The sequence below is a fragment of the Argiope bruennichi genome, chromosome 10, assembly GCF_947563725.1.
Source record: "Argiope bruennichi chromosome 10, qqArgBrue1.1, whole genome shotgun sequence".
NCBI classification, from domain to species: Eukaryota; Metazoa; Arthropoda; class Arachnida; order Araneae; family Araneidae; genus Argiope; species Argiope bruennichi.
Window position 1 is genome coordinate 44,208,622 of NC_079160.1, and position 24,968 is coordinate 44,233,589.

A 24,968-nucleotide genomic window follows, 5' to 3' on the forward strand; every position below is an offset into this window, starting at 1 on the left:
AAAATGAGAAGAATTATCATTCACTTATGAAATCCTTAGTTTAAATATCTATACCTTAGAAGAATGAAAATTTCCTAAATAATTCATGTATTCTTGACAAATAAGATATAACAAACCCAATCCTTAAATTAAAATTACCTTATGCCTAAAATCCTATAGAAAGAGGAAAGGAGATTTAATAAAGGCTATAAAACCATTACTGCTTTTTAATTGTTTAAAAATAAAATCCTTGATTAAAATGAATTATTGGAAGTATAATATTCTTCAAAAAATTAAAAGCAATTTAGAAATTTTATAAACAGTGAAATAGGTTTGACTAAAATTTTAACAATTAAAACTCGTTATGAATTATATTTGGAAATATTTGTAAACTTTTGTGAAAACTGGGAGGAACTACGCATCAGTTTAATATATCCATGCAAAGATAAAATTATGATTTTTATAAGGTAATATTTTCAGAAATTATCACTACAATTTTTGAAATTTCATTTAGTTTTATTTATTAACTCTCTTTGCAATGTAACAAAAAAAAAAAAAAAAAAGGAAAAAGAAAAGAAAGGCAGAATTGTCCATATTCCATATTTCCAACCTTTAAAATATATTTGTGCCAATTTTAATGGCATTACTTCAGACGATTTGGTCTGAAATATGCAAAAGGGCAGACACATACATTTTCTCCTTTGGTGTTGAAGAGATAATTGAACAATGTGCTTTACATTCGAAAGACTCTTTCATGTAAGTCATCATTAGTATGTCTCATAGTAGTTTTTATAAAATCTTCCCAAGTTTTTAAAGAACATTTACAATATTTTTTTATTTATTAACACTTCAATCAATTCAAGTGTTAAATAAGAAATTCATTAACCAGTTATTTGTGTAAAAGTTATAAAGTTTTGTGATTACTGAAATGTGAAGATGGCATTTAAAACCAGTGGGAATGGTCTTTCCAGAACTTTCTCGAATACTCTCAAATAAAGGTATTAACCTTTCATAAAATTGTGGACTATGTAAGACCACAAATTATATTGGCGAACAACAGATACGAGATGTAAATATTTGGCTCCAATCCAGCATTTTTACTGAATCTATTGCAAGGATATGTACTATGGATGTCCTATTGACACTAAACTACAGTTCTAGTCACTATATAACATACCAAATTTCATTGAAGATTCTTTTACAGACATGTGAAAATATAGAACAAAAGATAGTCCACCATTTGATGGATTTGATTTAAAATGTCATTAGTATTTATATTTTAGATGATAAACCTATGTACCAAATTTTATTTATCCAACTCTTTGCTTTTTGTAGTTAATCAAGTTCATTTGTATTCAAACAGCTAGACTTTCTGTGAATGGATTTTATTTGGAGCAGGTTTGGAATTTTGGACAGAATGGAGCAGATTTTCTTCGGTGATTAAAATGAAGTTAATAATCCATTTATATGTTATTCTTTATACTGCTGTCAGCTGAAAAAATTACTTTATTAGTATTATCAAGAAGTACTACATGATACTCATCCTAAAATATATTAATAGAACAAAATATTTAATTTTTTTTTTTTTTTTTATAGAAAAGCAAAAAAAAAAAAAAAAAAAAAAAAAAAAAATGTTTTCACTTAAATTAAAGCTTAAAATTTAATCAATTCAGAAAATAAACTTTCAAGCAAATAAAAATTTTCCGAAATTAATCGAAGTTTTAAAAGTGATCAAAGCTGCAAATTAATTCAGAAATACTCATATTGCTTTCAAAATAGAAGTGTATATTCTTTTTCTTAAATATTAAAATCATTGTGTTGGTAATTAAATTGAGAGTTATTTTCTATAATAATATTTCTAAATGTTTATTTTTCTTAAAAATAACAAACAAACATTAAAAAAATATATAAACAAATTTTATTACAGATAAAAGCAATGGGTAAAGTTGGCAACAAAACAATGGTTATATGGACGTTTGTTTGATTATATTAATGTATATGAAATGGCACATTTTCTCAGTCATCAATGCTTTGCATTTCATCAAAATTATCTTCTCGTTTTGATTGAGATTCTTGTCCTTTACGAGAATCATCAGAAAAATCATCTGATTTTACAATATCTTTTGAGATAACATTCAATTCTTCAATTGTCATTTGATCTTTGTCAGGTGGACAATCTAAACACCTGAAAAAAAATTTAAAATATTACTAGTAGTTCAGTTTTTTTAAATTTATATTTTTTATGGTTTAATTTAATATTCTGAACTGCACATTAGAATAATTACTTTGATCTGTTAAAACTGAATAAAAATTTTGGATGTATAATCAAATAAACACATTTAATTTAGAAAATTATTTTAACTGCATTATTTTTTATGTATGAGCAAATCTATGTTAATAGCATTGGATTGAAAACATAGAAAAGTTGTTTAAAAAAAACTCCTAAAAGAATATATTGTGCATGTTATTATATAATAAAATATAATTCAAAAATAAATTAAATACTTGAAATTAACACATAATTAATATTAACATTATTCAACCACAAAATCGTCCTTTATATAAATATTGGAATTAAATTTAATATGGAAGAATGAAATGTCAGGGACCTACCCCTTCTCCTCAAAATTTAAATATTTATATAAAAATTAAATTTTAAAATTCAATAATAAAAATATCAATTTATAATATTCACAAATTAAAAATTTTTATAATTTTTAACAGTGATAAGTTTATCACCAACACACAGATTAAATCTTCAACAGGTTTATACCTTAGACTAAAAACATCAAAATAAAAAAAAATAAAAAAAATGCTTTTTTTCTGTAAAATTAATTAAAAGAATAAGAGGAAGAATAAGAAGCTTCAATTTCACAGAAAGAAGGTATTATTTTAAAAAGTATAATAGTAAAAATAAAATATTCAAAGTTTTCTGGATTATTTTTCATCTTGATTATTATATGAAAATTAATATTTTCAGTACAAGCCTTTTATAAGTGAAAGTATTCATATTCACTTGCAACAATAACATTTTTTTCCAATACAGAAATAATTTTATGATCTTTCATGCATTTTGAGCAAAGTCATGAAATATTTACAAAATTCAAACATTCTTACAATATTACATACAAACAACATTAAAACAATTTTACATCTTCAACTCTTAGTTTATCTATTGAGAGATGAAATTAAAGCAGAAAGTACTCCTAAGATTTAGCCAGTACCTGCAATCCTCTCTGATTTCTTTTATACTTTATTTTAGCATGATGTTAATAACTAATAAATGAACAACAAATGTAGAAATAGATTTTGAAAAATTAACAATAAACATAATGGAACTCAAGATTACTTTTTCCAGATATTTAAAATTGAAAATTATTGTGATTACTATGATTAATTATTAACAAGACATATGTCTATAAATAATAATTTTCACCACTTATTTTAAATAAAACATTAATTTCTTCAAAGAGTTATAAAATGCCCATTGTCTTTCAATTAGAAGCTATTATTACCTGCTTTCGTTTATCCCATAATTGACACAAGTTGATCCAACACATTCACAACAGCCATCATGAAACCAACGATAACTTGAAGCTCCCATAGAGCAACATGAATCTTTACATTTGTTCCAAGGCATACACTGGGACATATAAGCCACAGTGCAGTTAACAGCCATAGGCTCCAACTGGCCTTGACCTCCATTACTGTCAGTTGTTTTTGCTATGAAATACAATAATGAATAGTTAGATATAAGATTGCTAATCTGATAACAGATAATTATATTAAGGAAAATAATTTGAGAAATAATTTTTTAAAATCATAATTTAATTATATGATTACACAAAGAAGTAAGTTGTATTTGTTTTATTAGATCAGGGTTAGAGTGGACAATAGTTATTTCCGTTGAAAACAGAAAAAAATTAAGAAGTTTGTTCTTAAGTAGTTAATGCAACCTTTTCACTAATTTATTTCATTTTATGGAACAATTTCCCATTCACAGTCCCTTTTTGAGTAGAAAATATTTTTATTACACAATTCCAATCAAAAAAAGTTTGCTGCTAACTCCTGAATTGAAAAACAAATTCATAAAAATTAGGAAATTAGTTTCAATTAGGAAAACATTATAAATAATTTTTCTTACAAGTATTGAAGAATATGAATAAATAAGCAAAATTAAGTTCTCATGACCCTAATATATTCTAACAATTTTCATGGAATTGCTATCTATGATTTAGGAAGCTATACTATAGATTTATTGCCCAGACCTTAATTACAATTGAGACAGAGTCCCAAAGACCAAAATTTAGAGGGTCAACAAGTATATATATAAAAGTATATATAGTAAAATCATATATGTTGTTTTTTTATGTTGCTGTTTTTTAAAAAAATTGAAAAATTAAATTTTGCTCATAACTTTTAATTGAATTTCCAAGTCTTCAAACAAGGATAAAAGAGATATATCTATTTAATCTTTCTTAAAATAAATCGTCCACATACAAAATGTAGAATTATAATGAATGATTCAAACCAAACAAACAACTCTTTCTGAAAGATGACAAACAACAAAGTCAATCTCATTCTAACATATATTGAAAATTTTACAACTAAGACTGCATTTATATTAAACTGAAATTGATTATTCTAGTCAAAACCGACAATGAATGGTAGGCAAATTTATTGCCTACCGTATAAAGTCTTATCCTTAGAATATATAATTGTCCAGAATCTAGTTTAATAGTTTTAAAAGATGCTATTGAAGGATATACAGAAATTTATTGATTTTTCCCAAACAATCCAATACATGTAATCACAGCATTATTTGCTGGGAAGAAACCACATATAAAAATAATGTAATAAAGTAGATTTTATTAAAAAAAAACTATCTTAAATCACTGGGCTGGCATATATAATAAATAATATGAATTAAAGCATGTTTGTTAATGCAGAGGAATGTCTCAATTGTAACACTTTGACCAGTAAGAAATGTATATAATAATAATAAACTAAAGGAGAGAGAGAGAGAAACTGGAAATATATGACTTGACATAATTATACAATGTGAAACTTTAGAATATCTAAGCAATGTTTCAGTCTTTGTAATTTGAAACAGCAGATCTATTATTAGAATATATCTTAGATTACATTAAATTTAACAAATTCTTTTTTAAAAAATCAAAGGTTAAGGAAATGAGAAAACATTAAGATGAATTATGTAAAAATGAGCAAATAAAAGATCTAAAATCTTAATGCGACCGTGTTTAACGCAATCATTATGCAGTTAGCTTTATAGGTGTTTCAAAAGCAAAAAGTTTTCCACAATAAAATATTATTTTTATGCAAAATATTCCAGAGGATTTATCATTAACAATGCCATTCCAGTCATTTTTAGTTAATTCGTCATTTAAATTTTGTTTTTTTAAGCTTTGTAACAATTTTTTGTTGTTTTAAGTTTGTAACAATTAATAATGTTATAGGATAGTAGAAATGTGATAATAATTACAATTCATTTTCAACAAGTCTTCCAGATGTATGGACGGCAAGCATAATGTTATAATTCTCATGACTGTAGTTAGAATTGAATAATCATTTTCAACATTGAAATTAATAAAAACTATTCACAACTATTTAAAAGAAATCTGGTAGTTTAGCTTTTCTCTGAATTAAGAATAATAACATCTGAAAATTAATCCTGATAAGATCATTATGAGTTTGTTTCCTTAATAAATAACCTTTTTTAACAGAATAAAAGCAACTTATACATTTTAAGATGCCAGCTACCAATATCTTTTTTTTTCCTGAAATATAAGAATTAATTGGGAAAAAAGAAAACATATCAGCACATATAAATAAGAAATTTTATCAAAAAAAATTCTTTTGATTTAATATATAAAATGACTTATTATTGGTTGTTTTAACCCCCCCCCAAATCTCCCATGATGGCCCTGTTCTTGCATAAAGAAAAAGAGAGAGAGAGAGAGAGAGAGAGAGAGGATTGAAAAATTTTATCAAAAACAGGGAAATAAAAACGGAAAAAAGAATTCTAAATTATTAAAATTTTAATATAATTTTTAAGTAAATTTTTACTACATTAATAATGTGTAATAAAATTTCCATTACATAAAGTTAAATCTTAAGTAAAGTATCAATAATTTGAATACAGACATAAACACGATAGGATTCTATTAAGGTTGGCATGCAAACTCTGAAGGACATCTAAAAGGCCTAAAATGAACAAAGTTCCACTGTGTTGAAATTCTCTAAGCTATCTAACTACAAATTAAAAGTAATTTTCACTCATAGCCATTTAAACAAACAGAAGAAAAAAAAATGAAATCCTATTTCTAAATATTAATAAATTTAATGGATCTAAACAGTCCAGCAAAATTATACTTTTAAATAAACAGCAACTTTTATTACATCTGATTAAATAAGTTTTTTAAATAAAAATATAAAAGCAAATAAAAAGAAACATAAATCTGCATGTAGTGATAGTTTGAATACGACAATTTAGTTTTTGCAAATTAAAAGAATTACAAAAATGAATTAAACTTTTTTAACATAGTAAACAAAAATATACATTAATACAATAGATGTACAAAAAGTACCTGTGACAAATTTGACATCTTTATCAAGCGATATAAATGATACTTCAACTGGAAATGTATAAGATGTCCATCTTAGCAATGAATCTTTTTCCTCTGTCAGAACACTAAACAAATCAGGAAAGGGTTCTGGTAAATCTTCAACGTGTGATTTCATACTCAAGTAGTTATCCGATTCATTGGTCTTCGGACACATCTCTAATTAAAAATATCCAAAACAGCATAGTTTAATTGGAATTATTCAATAATTGACTCAAAAATATTAAAATAAAAAAGAACACCATAGCTTTTATTCTTTTATGATACCACATCTAATTAATATATAGAGATAGTTTGTAATCAAATAAAAAAATAGTTATTTTCTGCTATCACAACAGCTAAAATAGAAGCCAAATATGTCTTTTCAATTAATAAAAAAATAACAAAATGTACTTAATGAATTAAATTCATTAGTTAAATGTAATTTAATAATGGAAAGTAATGACAAACCATTTTGTCATTAATCCTAATCTAATGGTTACACATCTTTCTTTAGGTCTATCCCCCTTCCCCCCCCAATACATTAGGCACTTACTGATGTTCAGAGATTAAATGCTTTGCAAGTAAACTACTAGAAGAACTATTATAAAATACAATTGTTTCATTTTCTTTTCACAAATACATGTATTCAAAGTTGATCAAAAATATTGTAATCTAATAAGATATTTGGATTTTTGTATAGTCCGTTACTAATTGATTTATCATTAAAGTGGTGTTCTTGTATTTTTTTTTGGGGGGGGGGATAATCCTGAAGAGTTGTATTTTTGTAAAGTATATTAATCTATGTAAGGGCTGCCAATTAAATCAGGGGGGGGGGGAGGTACTGTGTTTTTCATATTATGTTCTGTATAGATAGCATAAGAGAAAGCACACAAATGTTATTTATGTGCTAGTTATAATAATATTCCTGTAATTTTAATCATTGGCACAGCAAAGGGCAGTTAACAACAATTCAACATTATCTGAAACAATAATATACTAAATTAGTTTTATACTGACAGACAGAAGAAACATTTCCACAGTTATTGATTAGAACTTACAAAAAATTAAAGATTCGAATGGAATAAAATACAAAATAACATTCAAAATACAAACTATTTAATGATTACTTAAAAAAAAATATTATAAAATAAAATTATTAATATTCTGCCAGTTCACATATTTAAGCACCAATTTCAGATAAATTTTTTTCAATCAACAGTTTGCTTTTTTTCTTTCGCAAAATTTAATTTGCAATACTGTTTTGCATTTGTTGTACCCTATCCTTTTCCTGTTTTTCTGAGGTTTCATAATACCTCCAAGCATACTAAATTTGCAGGTATCTTGAAATTCGAATATTTAAGATACCTGCATAAAAGTTTATTACATCATACAGTCAAGCATATTTTTATTGAAACTAATCCATTTATTACAGCTGCAAGGTCGTGTGAAATAAGAACTATTTTTACAACTTCCTCAAAATCAAAAAATTCTTTGGGACTCCAAACATTAGAATAAAAATCATCTAAATGAATTTCTTTATTAAATGAATTAAACTGTTCAATATATTCAATTTTAATTTTTTTTGGAAAATTTCAAATTAGATCTTTGCAAAATTTGTGTTTTGGAATAAAGAAGATATACTACATACTTTCACATACTACTACATTAGCAGCAGAATTATGTGAAAAGTAAGTAAATGTGGATTTAAACAAAATGCATGCTTTAAAACAGCAAAAGTTTTGGATATATACCTAAATATTTATTCTTGTATTATTCTTCATATACATAAAACTCTCTGCTAAGAAGTATCTTTTTTCTAATTTCAGTAGTTCCATTAGTATGCAAGTAGATTATAGTCACTATTCCTATACAAGTATTTTTTCACAGTTTTGGAAATAACTAATCTATGAGAAGAAAAAAGAATCAAGTAAAAAAGAAGCGAGCTTTGATGAATTAATAGTCACAAATGATATTATTTTGCGCTTAGATCTATGTCTATTATCTTTTATTCTTGTAATGTTTAAAGTGATTGATATTTTTTAGACGAAAAAAAAAAAAAATCAAGGAATTAAAAATTTCCAATATTTTCCAAGTTTTTAAAGAAAATTTCAAAATTACTTCCATTTACTCTATCTATAAATGTTTTTTAAATTGCTTATATTTTTCCCAGAGCCCACACTATCACTTTTCTCACTCTCTCTCAAAAAAAAAAAAAAAAAAAAAAAAAAAAAAATGACATTTTTAGCTCTTATAACTTATTGTCAAGATGATCAGTACTATATTAAAGTATACTACAAAACTGATTATAAGACATTGCAAATACAAAATTCAACATAAAATTTAAGAATTTTCTTTAAATTTAATTTTAAAAAATCAATGTGAATATTCAAAACAAATTTCCATTATAGGTTTAAAAAAAACTCGAATGATATAACGGTTTGAATTATGCCAAAATACAATTGAATTGCAAATTAATGTCACATTATAATATTTGTTATGTTTAGATGTTAAGCAAAATTATATAATTTTGAACTGCCTGATTATAAAGTACAATGCCTGAACTTTTCTACTAAAATTTATCAATAAGTAAATGATAGAGAAACAAGCCAAATGAATAATTTTACAAATGAACATATATCAAGAATCTAATATCAAATAAATAATTCATAAAAATGTTGGAAAATAATGCAAAGGAAAGCACAAGATAAGCGATATCAAACATTTACTTACAACAAACTTTGATATTTCTCCATCACTAAAAAATAAGTTTTTTGAATTTTATTTATCATTATTTTTCTTACAAGTCAGAAAAATAGTAAGTTATATATATATAGATAGGAATTACTACAAAAAATATCAAATATTTCAAAAATTTACTTAAGATCAAATGTTTATCTTTAAATATAATATTTAAAAATAATTTATGTTGTAGAAAATGCTAGAATTGTAATGTACACAAAAAATAAATGAACATATTAAAATAAGATTACACAGAAGTGTAATTATTAGTGATTAACATTTTCAGTTAAGAATCAACTTGTTGCAATCTTGTCTCAAACATAAAAATTCATATTTTTTTCAACCTAACCTTAGCATAAAAATGCCTGATTTGGTGTAATCTCTAGTTAAAATTTAAAGGCATTTCATCTTTATTATTGCAAAAGTATTTAAGATTTAAAATATGATTATGAGAAACATATATATATATATAGTAAAAAATGTGTCTTAATTAAATAATCATATGATTAAGGCAAAAAAGGAAACGCTAGGCTCTAAAATCACAAACCCTCAATCCCAATGAATTACCTTGTATCTACCGTCTTATAAAATTGATTAAATTATATACTATATTTTGTATTATAGAATTTTATATTATCAGATGACACAAAAAGTGAATTTCAAAACACATATGATTTAAAGAAACTAAAATCAGAATTTGAGAAGGACAAAATATACACAAAGACAAGGAAAGGAAATCGCAACAGAAACATCTAAAAATAATAAAATACATGGCAATAATATAATCTAAAAGGTACACACCTACACAAGAACAGCATTCTGAGTATAAAAAGTCTAAACAATAGAAACAGTCTTTGCTGCATGATATATTTTTGGCATCACATTTACACGATTGAGTCAGCATACATTTACTGACAATAGATGCACATACTGCTTCATTGCAACGGCCACCAAATACTACATATGGATACATGGACAATACACAGAAGAAAAAGATAATACATGACACTGAAATGAAGATCTGGAATGAAAATAAAAGCAAACAGATAAAATAACAGGAAAAAGTTAAAGCTTTACAAATATTAACAAGTTTACACAGTTGAGTTTCCATTAATAAAGTAAAGAAGAAATTTTTTCAGTTAAGAGACTGATGGTTTATTTGATAAGATTCACTTAATAAAATTTAATAATAAGTTAGCTTCTGCAATTATTTTGGGCATTTTACTAAGCTGGAGGACTTTAAAAATAAGACAGTACAAATAAATACATTATATCTGCACTCAGAGATTATACACAAAAGGATATAATGAGTCTTGCTTTATTTATAAAACTATAGATAATTGTTCAAGTTATTTATTAATAAATATATCTATTTCAATAAATAAATAATAAATGCATAAATTGTGAATATTAATTAAAGAAAACAATGACTGAAAATGGGGAAAAAACTGAATGAAAATCTTTAGCTTTAATTATATTAATTTATTTATAAAATAAAATTCAAAAGTTAAAAACACTAATCTTGACATTTAAATTTTAAAATTATACATGAAATCAAAAATTTTCGTGTAGAAAAATAAAGTAACGCAGTAACAATTTTTAAAAAAAATTTAAAGGAAAGGTAATTTTTAAAAAGTATTTCAAATCCTTACATGATTCCGGTGGAAATTATCCATACTGAAATGTTTAAATTGGAATGTTTTAAGTATAAAAAGAAAAATTTACGTCTTCGGGAAAAATTGAAAGTTTACATATTTAAGGCACTTTTCTTACAAAATATTTTGCTAACTTTTTCGCTTCACTTCTTTAACAATGAAATGACATTCCGGTTCCCTAGTTGCATTCGTGATTTCATTTGCCATTGAACTTCATTCATTTCCTTATTTTGAATTGACAAATGTTAAAATCAAAATAGGTATGATCATTTAAATTTAAAGCCGCAAATGGCTCTCTTTTAAGTCAGCAATAACATTTCAAAGTTGACTTTTACAAAAAGACCTCAGTACAATACTTTGCAGCTATTAAAAGCACATAATTTTAATTCACATGTACATATTTATACTGCTGCTCTGTTATTAAATTTGGTATCAATGATAAAAATCTTTCTAACAAAGAATCCTATAAGGTATCTTGAGGAAATAAATATGAAATTAATCGTAAATGGTGTGCTGACAATGACAAGGACTTATTCCGTAGAGCAAAAGATGAATGTTTCAAAAATTCATTACAGACTATTTTCTATAAAATTCTATAAATATGCGAATGAAAGTATTGAAGTATGATTATTATTTGCAGGAAAGTGAATGTTGAATTTATATTTTTAAAAAAAGGGCGGGGGACTATCTAACCCTGGACTGATGTTCGATTTAACAGGTAAGCCGAACTTGGTGGCGCAGAAGGGTCATTCAAAAAATATTGTACTATTTCATTTTTATCATAAAGTTTACCATCAATTTTTTTAAAAAAATAATCTCAGGATAATCATAATAATTAAAAAAAGGTTTATTCTCTTGACTCTCTCGTAATCTTTCCTAATTTGACATGTATTGCTTTTTAACGTCTGCCGTACGATGATAATAGAAAACGCCTTTTGGGCCTCTTCTCTTCTATCGATTGTGTCCAGAATTCACGCGATTTTGGTGATAAACCTATATGCTTAATTTCATCCATCTAGCTTCTGACTATAATCATTGCAATCGCATATATACTGTTGAATAGACAAATGTAGTTTCAAAACATCTTTTTTGGGGGTGGGTGGGATTATAGAAACTATAAAACGAGGAGAATATTAGGAATCAATTATCTTTCTTTCTTTTTATCATACTTTGTATAAAAGAAAGCAAAAAAACTATGTTTATACTAGCAGTGAATTTAAAAACAATCTTATTTTTAAAAAATTGAAGTGCGCATATAGTTAAATAAATAGTTCGGTGAAACTACGTTTAAACATCATCTCGCAAAAGCAGCAACACAAACTGTAAAAAAGTGATTTCGTAACAAGCAATGTTTCGGAGAATGAATGGCGGGGAAATATCGTAACGTCACATGATGGATTAGGTTGTATCAGCCTCAATTGAGAGCTTGTTTGAAGAGAACTGATATATTTACATCGAAGAAGTTTTGGCCGAATACCGTTGTCGAAAGCGTCTCAGAAGGATTTGTGCAAGTGCCTATGAATCTTTAATCGCCGACATTTTGGGATAGAGGTGGATAGCAACGACATAAATAAGCTAGTGGAATAACATAACAACAGCCGCCAAAGAACTTATGGAACTACATTCTATGTCACTTAGAAACTTTGGTCAGGAGAGGAAGAAATAATACCCGCAACAGAGCAACAACTTTCCAATAAAATAAATTGTATTGTAGTAGTACCTCAATGTAGATGAAGAGCATTGCCATGATAAGAAGTAGCTATGCACGCTACAAATTCATTTAACGATAATGCTGCGTCTTAGTTTCGTCGAATTTTAAAGGTCTATTTTTCTATTTAAAAAAAAATAGGAAAAATTATATTTGTTAAGTAAGGTGCCACTGTAATATAAAATCGAAAGAAAAAAAAATCTTTAAATGTTCACATTAAAAACATTTTTAAAGGATTATAATACTGATTCCTTGTGATAAAAAAAAATGCCCAAACCAAGTTTACGTTAAAATAATCGAATCACGAATAATTATTTTTAATCCTCAAGAAGAATCATTTCGCAAAATAGTTTAGCCATGGTTTTTAGGCATTGAAACAAGTAAAATTATTTCTCAGTTTATTGCAAATTTGAAAAGAAATATTCAGAAAAAATTTGTCAGAAATTATAATAATAATAAAAAAAGAAATTGTAAAGGGCAGACAATAAACGGGATTTAAGAAATATTAGTGAGGAGTTAAATTAACAAAAGGAAATTTTTAAAGATTCGTATGTTAAATGAATTTATTGATGACTAATAACATCAAATTTGTAACCTTATAAAAAAAACACGAAAGGAACGAGAACGATTTCATTTTTTTTTTTTTTCAAAATCTTATCACATCTGTTGGGCGACTTGGATCTCACAATACAATTTTGCTAAATAAACCAACTTTTAAAACTGAAGTAAATTAAATTTTATTAATATATATAACACAATTGTTAACAAATTCTTGCAGAAAATCAATGTTAATCGGGAAAAGTTATTTTCGGTTTAAATGTCAACTATGAATGTTCAATAGAATATTATTCTTCACTGATTAGATCCAAACAAAAGCATTTTTCAATTACATTAAACATACAATCTAAAATGTTTAATTGCATTTGTTACATTGAACACCTATGGTATAAAATAACAAACTGTATTATATAATAAAATGTATCTTTGGATTTTTTATTTTATTCATTAAAATTTACGCAAAACAGAATGATTTGATCCAACAAAAGTTCATTTTTGAATTTTACAAGATGATTCATTAAAATTAAAATACTAATTGATATAAGAAAATATGATCTTAATTATAATTTTTCATTATTAATACAAAAACTTTGGTATCAGTGTCATAAATGAAGGTACAATAGAAGGAAAAACTAATATTATCTTCAACTCTTTGTTCGTTCAATGTACAATCATATAAAAGTAATTAGAAAAATCTATTACTATTAAACAGTTTTGAATCATTATTAAAAATAATAAAAAGGAGAAATTTAGTTTATATTTAGTTTTATATATTATATTATTTATATATATTATATTTAGTTTTATATAGACCCCAGAGAGACAGAATGAAACGTAATGAAATTAAAAGTTTTCTCTGCACTATATTATTAGAATTTAAACTATTAAAAAATAATCTTTATGACTCCCTATTTGGGCTCCTTGCCAAATCAGTAAAGTAAAACTTCTCCAATGGATGAGATTTAAAAAAATCATTGAACTCAAAATTAAAAAAGCAATAACAAAAAAGCATTTCAATTGTACTTAATTTAAAGAAATATATTCAAATAATGAGCTAAAAAATTTGAAAAAAATAACAGAATTCGAAATGTCAGAATTTCAGTTTTAGTTCTTACATTTTCTTGGAAGAAAGATTTAAAATTCTCAAATTTTAATAATGCAAAATTCAAATGTTTGACAAATGCTAAACAAATGTCCTTAAAACAACAATTATGTGTTCTTTTTAATGGTGCATTGGTTTTTGTTGCACTATGCATTACCACAAAACTTCAGTGCTTCACAATAAATAAATAAACTGAAACATATATGCAGGAATCAACACCAAGATTTATTAACTAATCTCTTTTCAGTTTCAGCTCAGAAAGAAGAATTTTCATTATAATGATTTCAGTATTTTTACATATGGCAATCACACTAATATTATCATTTCATGCAAATCCCTTTTTTTTATGTCACAAAAATTTATTTTCAGCACATCTAGGTATGCAATAACTAACAGTAGCTGCTGCATTTTATTAATAAACTCTTAAAAATCTATATTGCTGTGAAATAAAAAAAAAAAAAAAAAAAAAAAAAAAAGGTTTTGCTTTAAAAACTTTGAATACAATGTTGAGCAAATTCTTTCAGAAAAATTTAAAACAGAAACCATGTGCACACTTTTAACATCTTTAATTTTACAATTTACATCATAATCCACAATCAAGATAACATTAATAAAAAATATTAGCAAGAAGAATTAAAAAAAAATATTTTAATATGGCAATGCAGATCATTAAGATAGAGGTTTAAAATCACTTTTCAGCTCTTACCATCTAAATAACTACAGGTATAAAATTAAATAACAGTTATAAATAAAAATTTCAATCCTCCACCATTTCATCCCCTTTTGAGCTAAATAACATATCTATAATCTTATCCAAAGTTTTATTCTCCTTACAATATATTCCAGGAAGGTAAAATCCAATCAATATTATTCTAGTTATTATGTTTACAACAAAGAGTGGATTTGAGGGACCATGGTCAGTGAAAATTCTACAATATTCATGTTATGAGAATCATTATAATTGGTATTCTTTCTATAAGGAATCTACTTTAAAGAACTAAAACTCCAAATTGTCTTTTTGTTAATCAAAATCACAACTAATGTTATAAAATTAAAAAAAAAATCATAATGGTATAATCTTGAAGGTTTTAAGACACAGAAATTTGGAAAAAGTCTACCAAAATTTGAAAGAATCAGATGATCATATAGAAATAAATTTATAATTAAGATGCCAAATATATGTGATTACATAAATAATTTAATCCAAACATAACTTGGAACTAATACCTTTTTTTTTTATGAATGAATGCTGTTATTACCTAGAACAAAATTCATGAGAATTTTTTTTTTAATTTTATCTTTAAACTATTTGCCTATTCAATTTGATTGCGATGAACTGATGCACTTGAACATGGATTATTACTCTAACTGCCATTAAATTCCCTATATAGGATTTATTTTATGATCTACTAACATAAATATATCACTCAAAATATTTTATATAAAAGCTAACACACTTAAAAATATATTATTTTAATACATGGAAGACATTTCATGATCACTTTTGTACTTTAAGAAACATCACAGGTGTTAAAATTAGATAATAGTTGAAATGATTTATTTACAAAACAGCATCTCAGGATTCCATTATAAAATTATATCATAATTGATACATATCCATTATATCATAATTGATGCATTATATTTGCAATGTATATTTAAGCACTGAAAGATTAGCAATTCTCAAATAGTAATTTTTAAGAATGAATTTGATTTTTAAACTAATTCATATAACATGGACACAGAACAGAGATGATTGTTTTTTTCTATCAAAGGAAAAAAAAGTTGAAATAACTTCATAATTCTATAGCTATACATTTATCCACTGTTATGCACAATAAAAATACATATATTTATAAATTTTGACATATATAAATATATATTGATTTATTAAAAAGAGTATAAATCACTATAGCAATTTCTAATTGATAAAAAGAAACGAACAAATATCACAAGTAAAATATTTTCAAAAATAAACAGTCAACATATCTAAGAAAGGGGAGAGAAAAAAAAAAAAAAAAAGACTGACATTTTTAAAATTTGAGAAAATGAAATTGCTCTTTACATTCTTACAAATTAAGAATAACATTATTTAAATGATTTTCAAGACAAGTCATGCACAGATATAACTGTCAATAGTACAGTTTAAGAATGTATCATCTATAATAATTGTATACTTTAAAATTATTTCTTAAATGTATAGTTTAAAATTATGCTTTTAAATATTATTATTCTGAAACAAAAATTCTAGAGGTCAGCAATACTAAGAATGATTCATTCAAACACACATTTTAAATTTTTAAATAAATAAATTTTTAATTGATTTATTGAAAAATAATATGTCCAGAAGCCTTACTTAAATATATTACTTTTAATATGAATAACAATCTATATAACAGACAACAATACTAGTTTTAGATCTACTATTTCAATGTGATTAATAGCTGCACATTTGCATAGCATTTATGTACTTGTATTACAACATTGAAAGCAATAGCATACACAGTAAAAGAAATTTTGCCTCCTTTAACAATTATATCTAATATGAGAATAGTTTTCATCACACATATATATATAAACAATATATACATAAAACAAAAATTTTGAAATAAAAACATTAACAATTAAAATTTATAATTTCAATACCATTCCATTTATGCCTTGATCTAACATATGCAGAAGATAAAAACTTTACAATAAATAATTTAACAATTTTATATTAAATTAAAAATGAATCAACCAAACCTAAACATTTATTAGATGATGTATTGGAAAAACAAGAAACAACAAATAGAGAATTCCAAAATAAAACCAACAAAAATATATATTTTCTGATTCATATACATATATATACACACTTCATTTATGGTGATAAATATTCATAAACCCATCCATCTTCACCAGAGTATGTCTTTTTCTCATCAGGAATTTCATTGGGAAGTGGACGTCTAAATTTTATCCGATCATGCAATCTGTCACTACGGCCACACCAGAATTCAAAATTATCAGGTTTAATCAAATATCCACCCCTGGAAAAAAAAGCATAAAAATATTATATGAATTTTCAATATTTGGTTTACCAAAGACTTCAAAAAGAGAATAAAGTTTATTTAAAAAAAACTTTTTAAAAGTGTAAGATTTTCAAAGTGAAAAGAATAATTGTTACAATGAAAATGAATTATCATGACTTTATATGACACTCAATAATTATATTTTTTTTCATCGAATATCCAAAGAGTTACAGAGAATATAACTTTAATGCTTTAAAATTTGTATGCAGCTTAAAATAGTTCTAAGTTTGAACAGCCTTAAGTCTAATAGAAATAATTAGTTTATTTGAGGTATCTATGTTTTTTTTGTTAATACTTTGAGAAATTTAATTAAAAATTCATTTATTTTGCATAATTACTTTCAATCAGTAAGTTTATTAGAAGTAAATTTACAGAATCTAAATTTGTTTCATTCAGATGACCACAGAATTTTTTGCTTGGGGCTGTTTCACTGAATTAAATTTTAAACCATCTCTCAATAGAAGATTCTATTTTAGCCATCCAACCATTCTACTTTTTATTTCAGCAGAAGTATGAGTTAATAAACAATGTTTGATTATTTTTTTAAAGCCAATGCCTCAAACTTTTTAAAACCTTTTACTAAATTTTTTTAAGTAAAAAAATACAAAAATGTATCTGTATGTAAAATATAAAATGTTTTTAAATTGTAAACAAATTTTATGGAGACATTTTTTAGTAGTACAAAGAAAATTATTTTACAACCAAAGAACTTGTGAACATTTTCCAGATAAATCTGATAGACCAAATTTAAAAATGAAAACTTGCTAAAACATAGTTATAAAGTTTTAATAGTTATATTATTACAGGCATTATTTAAATTACAAAAAAAAATCTGCTTAAATATGATAAATAATTTCAAAAAAGAAAAGAAAAAAAAATAAGAGAGAAAAGAAATAAAAAAATGAAATGATCTTAATAAGATTGATTAATGAGATCAGAAATACCATTATAATTATCACAGACATACTTTCTAGTTTTCAGAGTCTAAATTAAAAATTGGAACTTTTTGATGATTTTTCAAATATAAATACAAATATACAGAATATTGTAATGAAAACAATAATTTGGAACAATAAGGCAGTTAGTTGTTCTTAATTAGAATTTGAAATAAAAATCAGATAAACATAATTCAATTTTGCTATCTAAATCTTACAATGCTATCAGAAATGTCCATTTTGCAAATTTAATTGAATAAAAAAATTTAGTAAATGGATATACAATAAAAAAATATTATGGGCAACATAATAGAGGTTCTATTATTAGATATTTCTAGGGAAAAATAATATAAAAAGTGCAAAAAAAAATCATGCTTATTTTTTATGCAAATAAATATCAATAAAAACTGTATTGTCTATGCAATAATATAACAGCCCAGTAGTGAGAATTTAAAAAAACATATACTGTTTGTAGTTCCAACTGAACATATACTTTCTTTTTCAGTTACTTATAGCAGTTTATGATATCTGTAGTCAGTGTATTTATTATTTTAAGTGTCCGATATGGATTACAACATGCGATTCAATTTTTTTGCATACTTTGAAAATAAAAAATGTTTTGAAGGATAAGCATTAAATATGATGAAAAATCAAAATAATTCCAAGAAGAAAAAAGTTAATGAAATTCAAAAGTGAAAAATTTCATACACATTCATTTAAAATTAATATGTAAATAGGTAAAATATCACACAATGTTAATAACTTAAGAATTGTAAATAAATTTCGGTGAAGTTTTCTTCCACTAAGTTTAGTAATAAGAACCAAGACATTAGTTTACAATATGAAAACTAGGATTGATCACACAATAATAAGGTCAAATGGACACTTAGTATCCAGGAATAAATGGTCTGTATTTAATTTTAGGACTGGTATAGAGATCATTTTTATCTCTATGCAACAATACAATAAAGCCTATTATATATTTACAAGAAGTTGGAAGTATCATCTAATAGAATCTATTCAATACAGCATTTTTTTAAGAAAGTGAATATATAACTTATAACTATAATTCTAATAAGAATAGTAGAATACATATATAAAGATAGTGAAAAACTTTCTTTTTGAAATGGTTCATGTTCCTATTGTTTAATTTTTAATTTCCTAAATGTCCTAAAAAGGAATTATTTCCCATTTCAAATGAAGAGAGGTTAAATTCATAAGTAATCTGCATACATTTGTTGATACATGTTAATATATCTATTATGTAAAATGTTCTTTATAATATAAAGCATATAGCATCCATTTAAAAAATATACAATGAGATTTAATAGTTAAAGAAAACCATTAAAATATCTCACCAATGATCAGGTTTGGGAATTACAGCTGATTCATCTGCATACTTTTGTTCCAGTTCTTCTCTCTTCTTAATTAAAACCTTGACAAATATTATATTATCAGAGAACAGATAAAATAATTGGTATAATTTTTTCAAACAGACATAGACATAACAGTACAAATATAATAACACATACAGTAGAAAATAGAATCCGCTGTTCAGTAATATTTGGCAACATTAAGGATTATGCCATAATCATTTCCTAATTGTTCATTAATGCATTTAAAAGATAAAATAGATAGATATTCCTTAAAAGTAATAAACAATTGAACAGCGTTTCAAATCTAAAAAAAAAGTGATTACATGAAAAAAAAAGAATGATGTTTAATTTCAGTTGTTTTACAACAGATAAAGGATTTCTTGAATCATTTAGGCATCAAGCATTTGTTGGTATTGAATACAGATAATATCTAATAATATGGTTATTTAGAGACATCATAGAAATATAATGGTAAGTTATGTTACCTTTTACCGAATTTTATGCAATTTCCTAGTCAACAAATCTCTATAATGTCAAAAGAAAAGAAAATTTTTATAGTAATGGTAACAATTTGAATATTAATAAAAGCTAAATTGCAAGAGGATAAATGCACAACAAAGCAACATTTTAATTATTTATTTTTAAACATTTTTTTCTACAATTTTAAATTTTTTTCCCTTTTAAAATTGCATTTAATTTAAGACACCCAGTCAGTTTTTACAAAGTACACTGAAACAAACTTATATAGTTAGTACCAAATTGATTTGAAAATAAAATTTTATCCAATTTTATATTTGCATTAAAAAAAAAAAAGAAATTAATATTTGTGTAAAGTTTTATTAATACCTACCAAGTAACACTGCATTAAAAATGATATTATCTTACAAATACATTTAATTAGTTCTGTCATAACTAAACACTATTAGCAAGCCAGTATTAGCTAAAGGATGATCACATAGATATACTTTGATTGTGAATGAAATATATTTATAAATGCTCAGGCATGAATATTCATTCCACTAGACGTGCTTTATAGGGGGGAAAAAAGTATTAAATGCAGCAATTACCTCCTTGTTTTCAATGACTTCACTCTGATTGCTAACCACTGCAGAAAGTTGGCTGCTTTTTGGTCTAGAATGAAAATAGTCTTCAGATTCCTTTTGACTGTGTTTAGATATTGAGCCTTCAATTCTAATCTAAAATATAGATTTAATAATATTAATAATTTCAGTAATATTTTTTTTAAATATGACTTTCAAAGATATGCTTTAACATATTTCTTATATATAATAGAACATCAAAATATTTTTTCTCATTACTTAAAAGTACACATAAGGGAAAAAAATAATATTTCAAAATGGTGACATTCTGATTATAAAATTTGACAATAGGTGACATACGCCTCTTGAAATCTATTTAGGAATAAGGGAATCTATATTGATAGATTGTTAAAAAATGCAAAGGATGAAATGGTGGAATGTCATGACAATGAAACATTAATTATCCTCAACTGAGAATGCATATTAACGAGTTAAAAATAATCCCCCATATAAATTCATTCTTCAAAGTTCTAATACCAAACAAGATTTGAAATCTTATAGTCAAAATTTAATTTAAAGCATAAAAGTTGACTTATTTACCTGACGACACAGAGGTTCCCAATAGAACAGCAATGCAACTTGGGGATTCTCAGCCTAGAAAGAAGAGTTTTAATTGATAAGAAAATATCTACAAAGGTATTAACAGTGTATAAGTAAAAGTCTATTTTATTTCTTTTTTAATAGGATGGCTGTTTTAATCCTATCACTTGGTCTAATGTATCTAGCAAAATCGCCGAGTCAGATATTTATATTAAAGGGATAGTATAGCATCTGCTGTTGATCAAACTGACCATAAAGTATCCAAGGTATTTTTGGAATAATAAGAATAAAGCCATTCTGGAGGTTTTTTAAGGGGAAATGACCTATGTTTATGTTTCACTTACAGGAAAATTACATGTTTTAAATAGATTCTACATGATAGTAATTTTTTCAGATAAAGGAATGTAAAAATCATGATTGTGCATCTCCAAGACTTACTGTTTAAAACAGCAAAACAATTTTCTATCATTTAATGTAAAGTGTATAAAATTTAAGTACATGCACTTATTTAACCTTTTCTAAATAATAATAGGAAAAAAAAGCTTATTTTCCTAACAACCCTTCAACAATTTTACATAATATTATTTTAACAATATTTATGGTCATTCTTAAGATTGTAATTGGTAACATTGGTAAACAATTCACCATCACAAAAATAAATAAATAAATAAAAAATAAAATTTAAAAAACTGATCTTTTATTAAAATTAAAAAAGTTTATTAAAAAAATGTTGATGCTTAATCAGGGAAGAATAGATGTTTAATCAGAAAAGCATAAACAAATTTCTAACATTGATTTATGCTTTTAGAAAATGAAAATATTAAAAAATCTTGTAAAAATGTATTACATGAGAAAAGTTACAAACATATTATATAAAGTTCCATTTCAAATTGTATTATGATGTATATCAATGATGCTTTAACAAAAATATTCTCCATGTATATATTAAATATAATCATACACAATTAAAACTGATAGGATGTATTCGCCATGGACTTAACAGTGGTGAGTGATGGTATAAGTATTTTAATGAGATAATATAGTTTAATGACTGGAGATCAAGCTTCAAGATAAACTACTTTCATTTTTTAATACACATGCTGATTTCTGCTACTCTAAATGGAATTTATTTGAAATGCAAAAATTACTTTTCAAATGCTTTAAGATTACAACTAGGATTAATCAAGAATCTATAATAATGAGGGATCAATACTTGGATGAAAGTATTGATTGTTGTGGTCCCTGGTTTGACCTGGGATAGAAAAATCCCTGGTTTGAATCGCTATTTTAAGGTGATCCTTGATAAGTTTTCAGGCTGAATTCATTTTTCCCTTCATATTTTTAAAATTTAAACATTATATTTCACTAATTTGGTTGAAGCTATAATAATTTATTCTTGTGCTGTCAACAACTAAAGACAAATTAGACCTTTTGGAGGATAAATATTGTTTTATTATTAACCCAAAAATTATACTCGTTCAAGATATAATACAATGCAAGTTATGATTTTAATGATCATTGAATTCTTAAATATTACAAAAAAAAAAATTTAAATTAAATGAGGAAACAAAAAACTTTCCTTACTTTTCACAAAATGCAAACATAATTTCAACATTTTTTTTTTTTTTTTTGCATCAGTGTCAATACTAATGTTATTATTAATCAAAGAACAATTATCATTAGTTGGATATTAGCTATCAAACATCAAGTATAGTGGCTTAGTCTATTCTCTACAATTTAATCTATTTTTATGATTAAGTCAACAGAATTAACTATTAAATTTGCTGAAAAAGTCCTGGACTCAAAGAATAAAAGTTAAAAAAAAGTTTCTAATATTTTTATAATTTTTTAAATTATAAGAAAATATTTGAGAAACAATCTTTAATAATAACATATGATTTTAGATTATAATAAGAAACAAAAAGAAATAAATAGAACTTACAATTTCTCGCCCTTTTCGACTGTTGTAGTTAGTATAAAATATGAAACCTTCCTTACTGTAAGATTTCAAAAGCACATATCGCACAGACGGTTTCCCCTGCCTAAAACATTATGAGCAAAAAACATATATTTATTTGAATTGTGTACTGAAAATGAGAAAAAAAACTAAAGAACAGCATCAATATTCTAGAAAACAATGTCTGAAATTCTAATAACATTCATTACATAAAAATTCAATACATGCAGAAAATAAAATTCATTAAAAGAAAAGATAAAATTATATTGAACAGCATTTCAAAAAAAAAAAAAAAAATGCAAGAACAACTCTTACTAGCAAATTCTGTACATTTTTTTTATTGGTACAAATTCTATCAACATAAATGTTTTTAAAATTTAATTATAGATTGAATTAGGATTTCTTATAATTTTTCTACTTTGGTTTCTTTTTGAATATTACTAAAGCTTTTCGATTCAAGATATATTACTAAAACTTTTGTTAATTTTCAAATTTATTAAATAAACAAAAAAAAATGAAACTTAAATAAATGATATCTAAAAAGAAATTCAATCATAAAAAACATTATTTTAATAAAAGTTTCTAAAATGATTTTCTTGGTCATTTCTGCTTGTTATGAATGTTGTAAATACTGCAGATAGTGAGTGAAGGTAATTTGAAAAGTTTTAAGATTCTTATATTTTTCTGTATATTTATAAGAACAATTTAAGGAATCTTGGTTTATAAAATCACAGGTAAAAGTAATTCTATTATTACAAAAATACATCTTGAATGCTAGTAACTTACTGTTAAGGAATAATAATTAACATTTAAGAATGAGAAGAGAATAAAATTTAAAATGAAGTGAATAATTAATAAATAATTAATTAAATTCCATTACAATGTAAAACGGCCAAAACTTTACTTGTCAGCAGTTGCAACAGCCATGGCATTTGCTTCACGAATCCCATCCGTTTTACAAGCATCATTGAACCACCTATCAAAGAGTTTTATTGGATCCTTTGAAGAAAAATCTCTTTCAAGCAGAGGTTCATACGGAACCCTCATAGCTAGAAAAATTAGAATTAAAATAAGGATGAATAGGTTATATAACTACTTTGTTATATTAAGTACAAATAAAAACATAAAGAAAATAAATGATTCCAGTACCACCAAGATCCATCTTTCCTTCAGGTTCTATATCCATTGAAAAGTTTTTGAAACTATTCAAAATCAGATAACTTTTAGAAGATAGAAATACTTCGCTCGCTTTCTCCCAACTACAGCTGATTGTTTTCGTTATTATTCGAAGCATGACCGTAACGCATGTTGCCAAAGTGTATTATGAAATTCAAGAAAAAGTAATTTGGGAAATTTATCGTGCTGCCATCTATTGCATTTTACTATTAAAATTTATTAATTAAGTTGCGGGAGTGGAAAATAGCTGCTTGTAGTAAACGATATGAATTTAAATTAAAATCTAATATTTTTATAATGGTTTTAAACTATTTTCTGCGAAATATGAGATTTAATAGTTTACATTACGCTCAGATTAAAACACTTTATAGGACAAACAACTGGATCTAGAGCTACGAAGTTTGTCAATATTTCATGGGTAATATGTGCTCTCTATTAAAAGATTT

At 24.9% G+C, this 24,968-nt stretch overlaps 2 protein-coding genes across 2 annotated transcripts; both read right to left on the bottom strand.

The window, feature by feature from the left end:
* Positions 1 to 1,874: 1,874 nt before the first annotated feature.
* LOC129989220 (protein twisted gastrulation-like) lies at positions 1,875 to 11,154 on the bottom strand. Its single transcript, XM_056097599.1, has 5 exons — positions 10,997 to 11,154; positions 10,146 to 10,365; positions 6,588 to 6,782; positions 3,495 to 3,702; positions 1,875 to 2,164 (listed from the first exon to the last, which is right to left on the bottom strand). The coding sequence occupies exons 1-5, from the start codon at positions 11,018 to 11,020 to the stop codon at positions 1,996 to 1,998; spliced, it is 816 nt and encodes a 271-aa protein (XP_055953574.1). The 5' UTR covers positions 11,021 to 11,154; the 3' UTR covers positions 1,875 to 1,995.
* Positions 11,155 to 16,392: 5,238 nt separating this feature from the next.
* LOC129989289 (pyridoxine-5'-phosphate oxidase-like) lies at positions 16,393 to 24,639 on the bottom strand. Its single transcript, XM_056097725.1, has 7 exons — positions 24,496 to 24,639; positions 24,251 to 24,395; positions 23,332 to 23,431; positions 21,390 to 21,443; positions 20,817 to 20,945; positions 19,732 to 19,808; positions 16,393 to 17,396 (listed from the first exon to the last, which is right to left on the bottom strand). Exons 1-7 carry the CDS (start codon positions 24,530 to 24,532, stop codon positions 17,231 to 17,233), a joined length of 708 nt encoding a protein of 235 aa, XP_055953700.1. The 5' UTR covers positions 24,533 to 24,639; the 3' UTR covers positions 16,393 to 17,230.
* Positions 24,640 to 24,968: the final 329 nt, after the last annotated feature.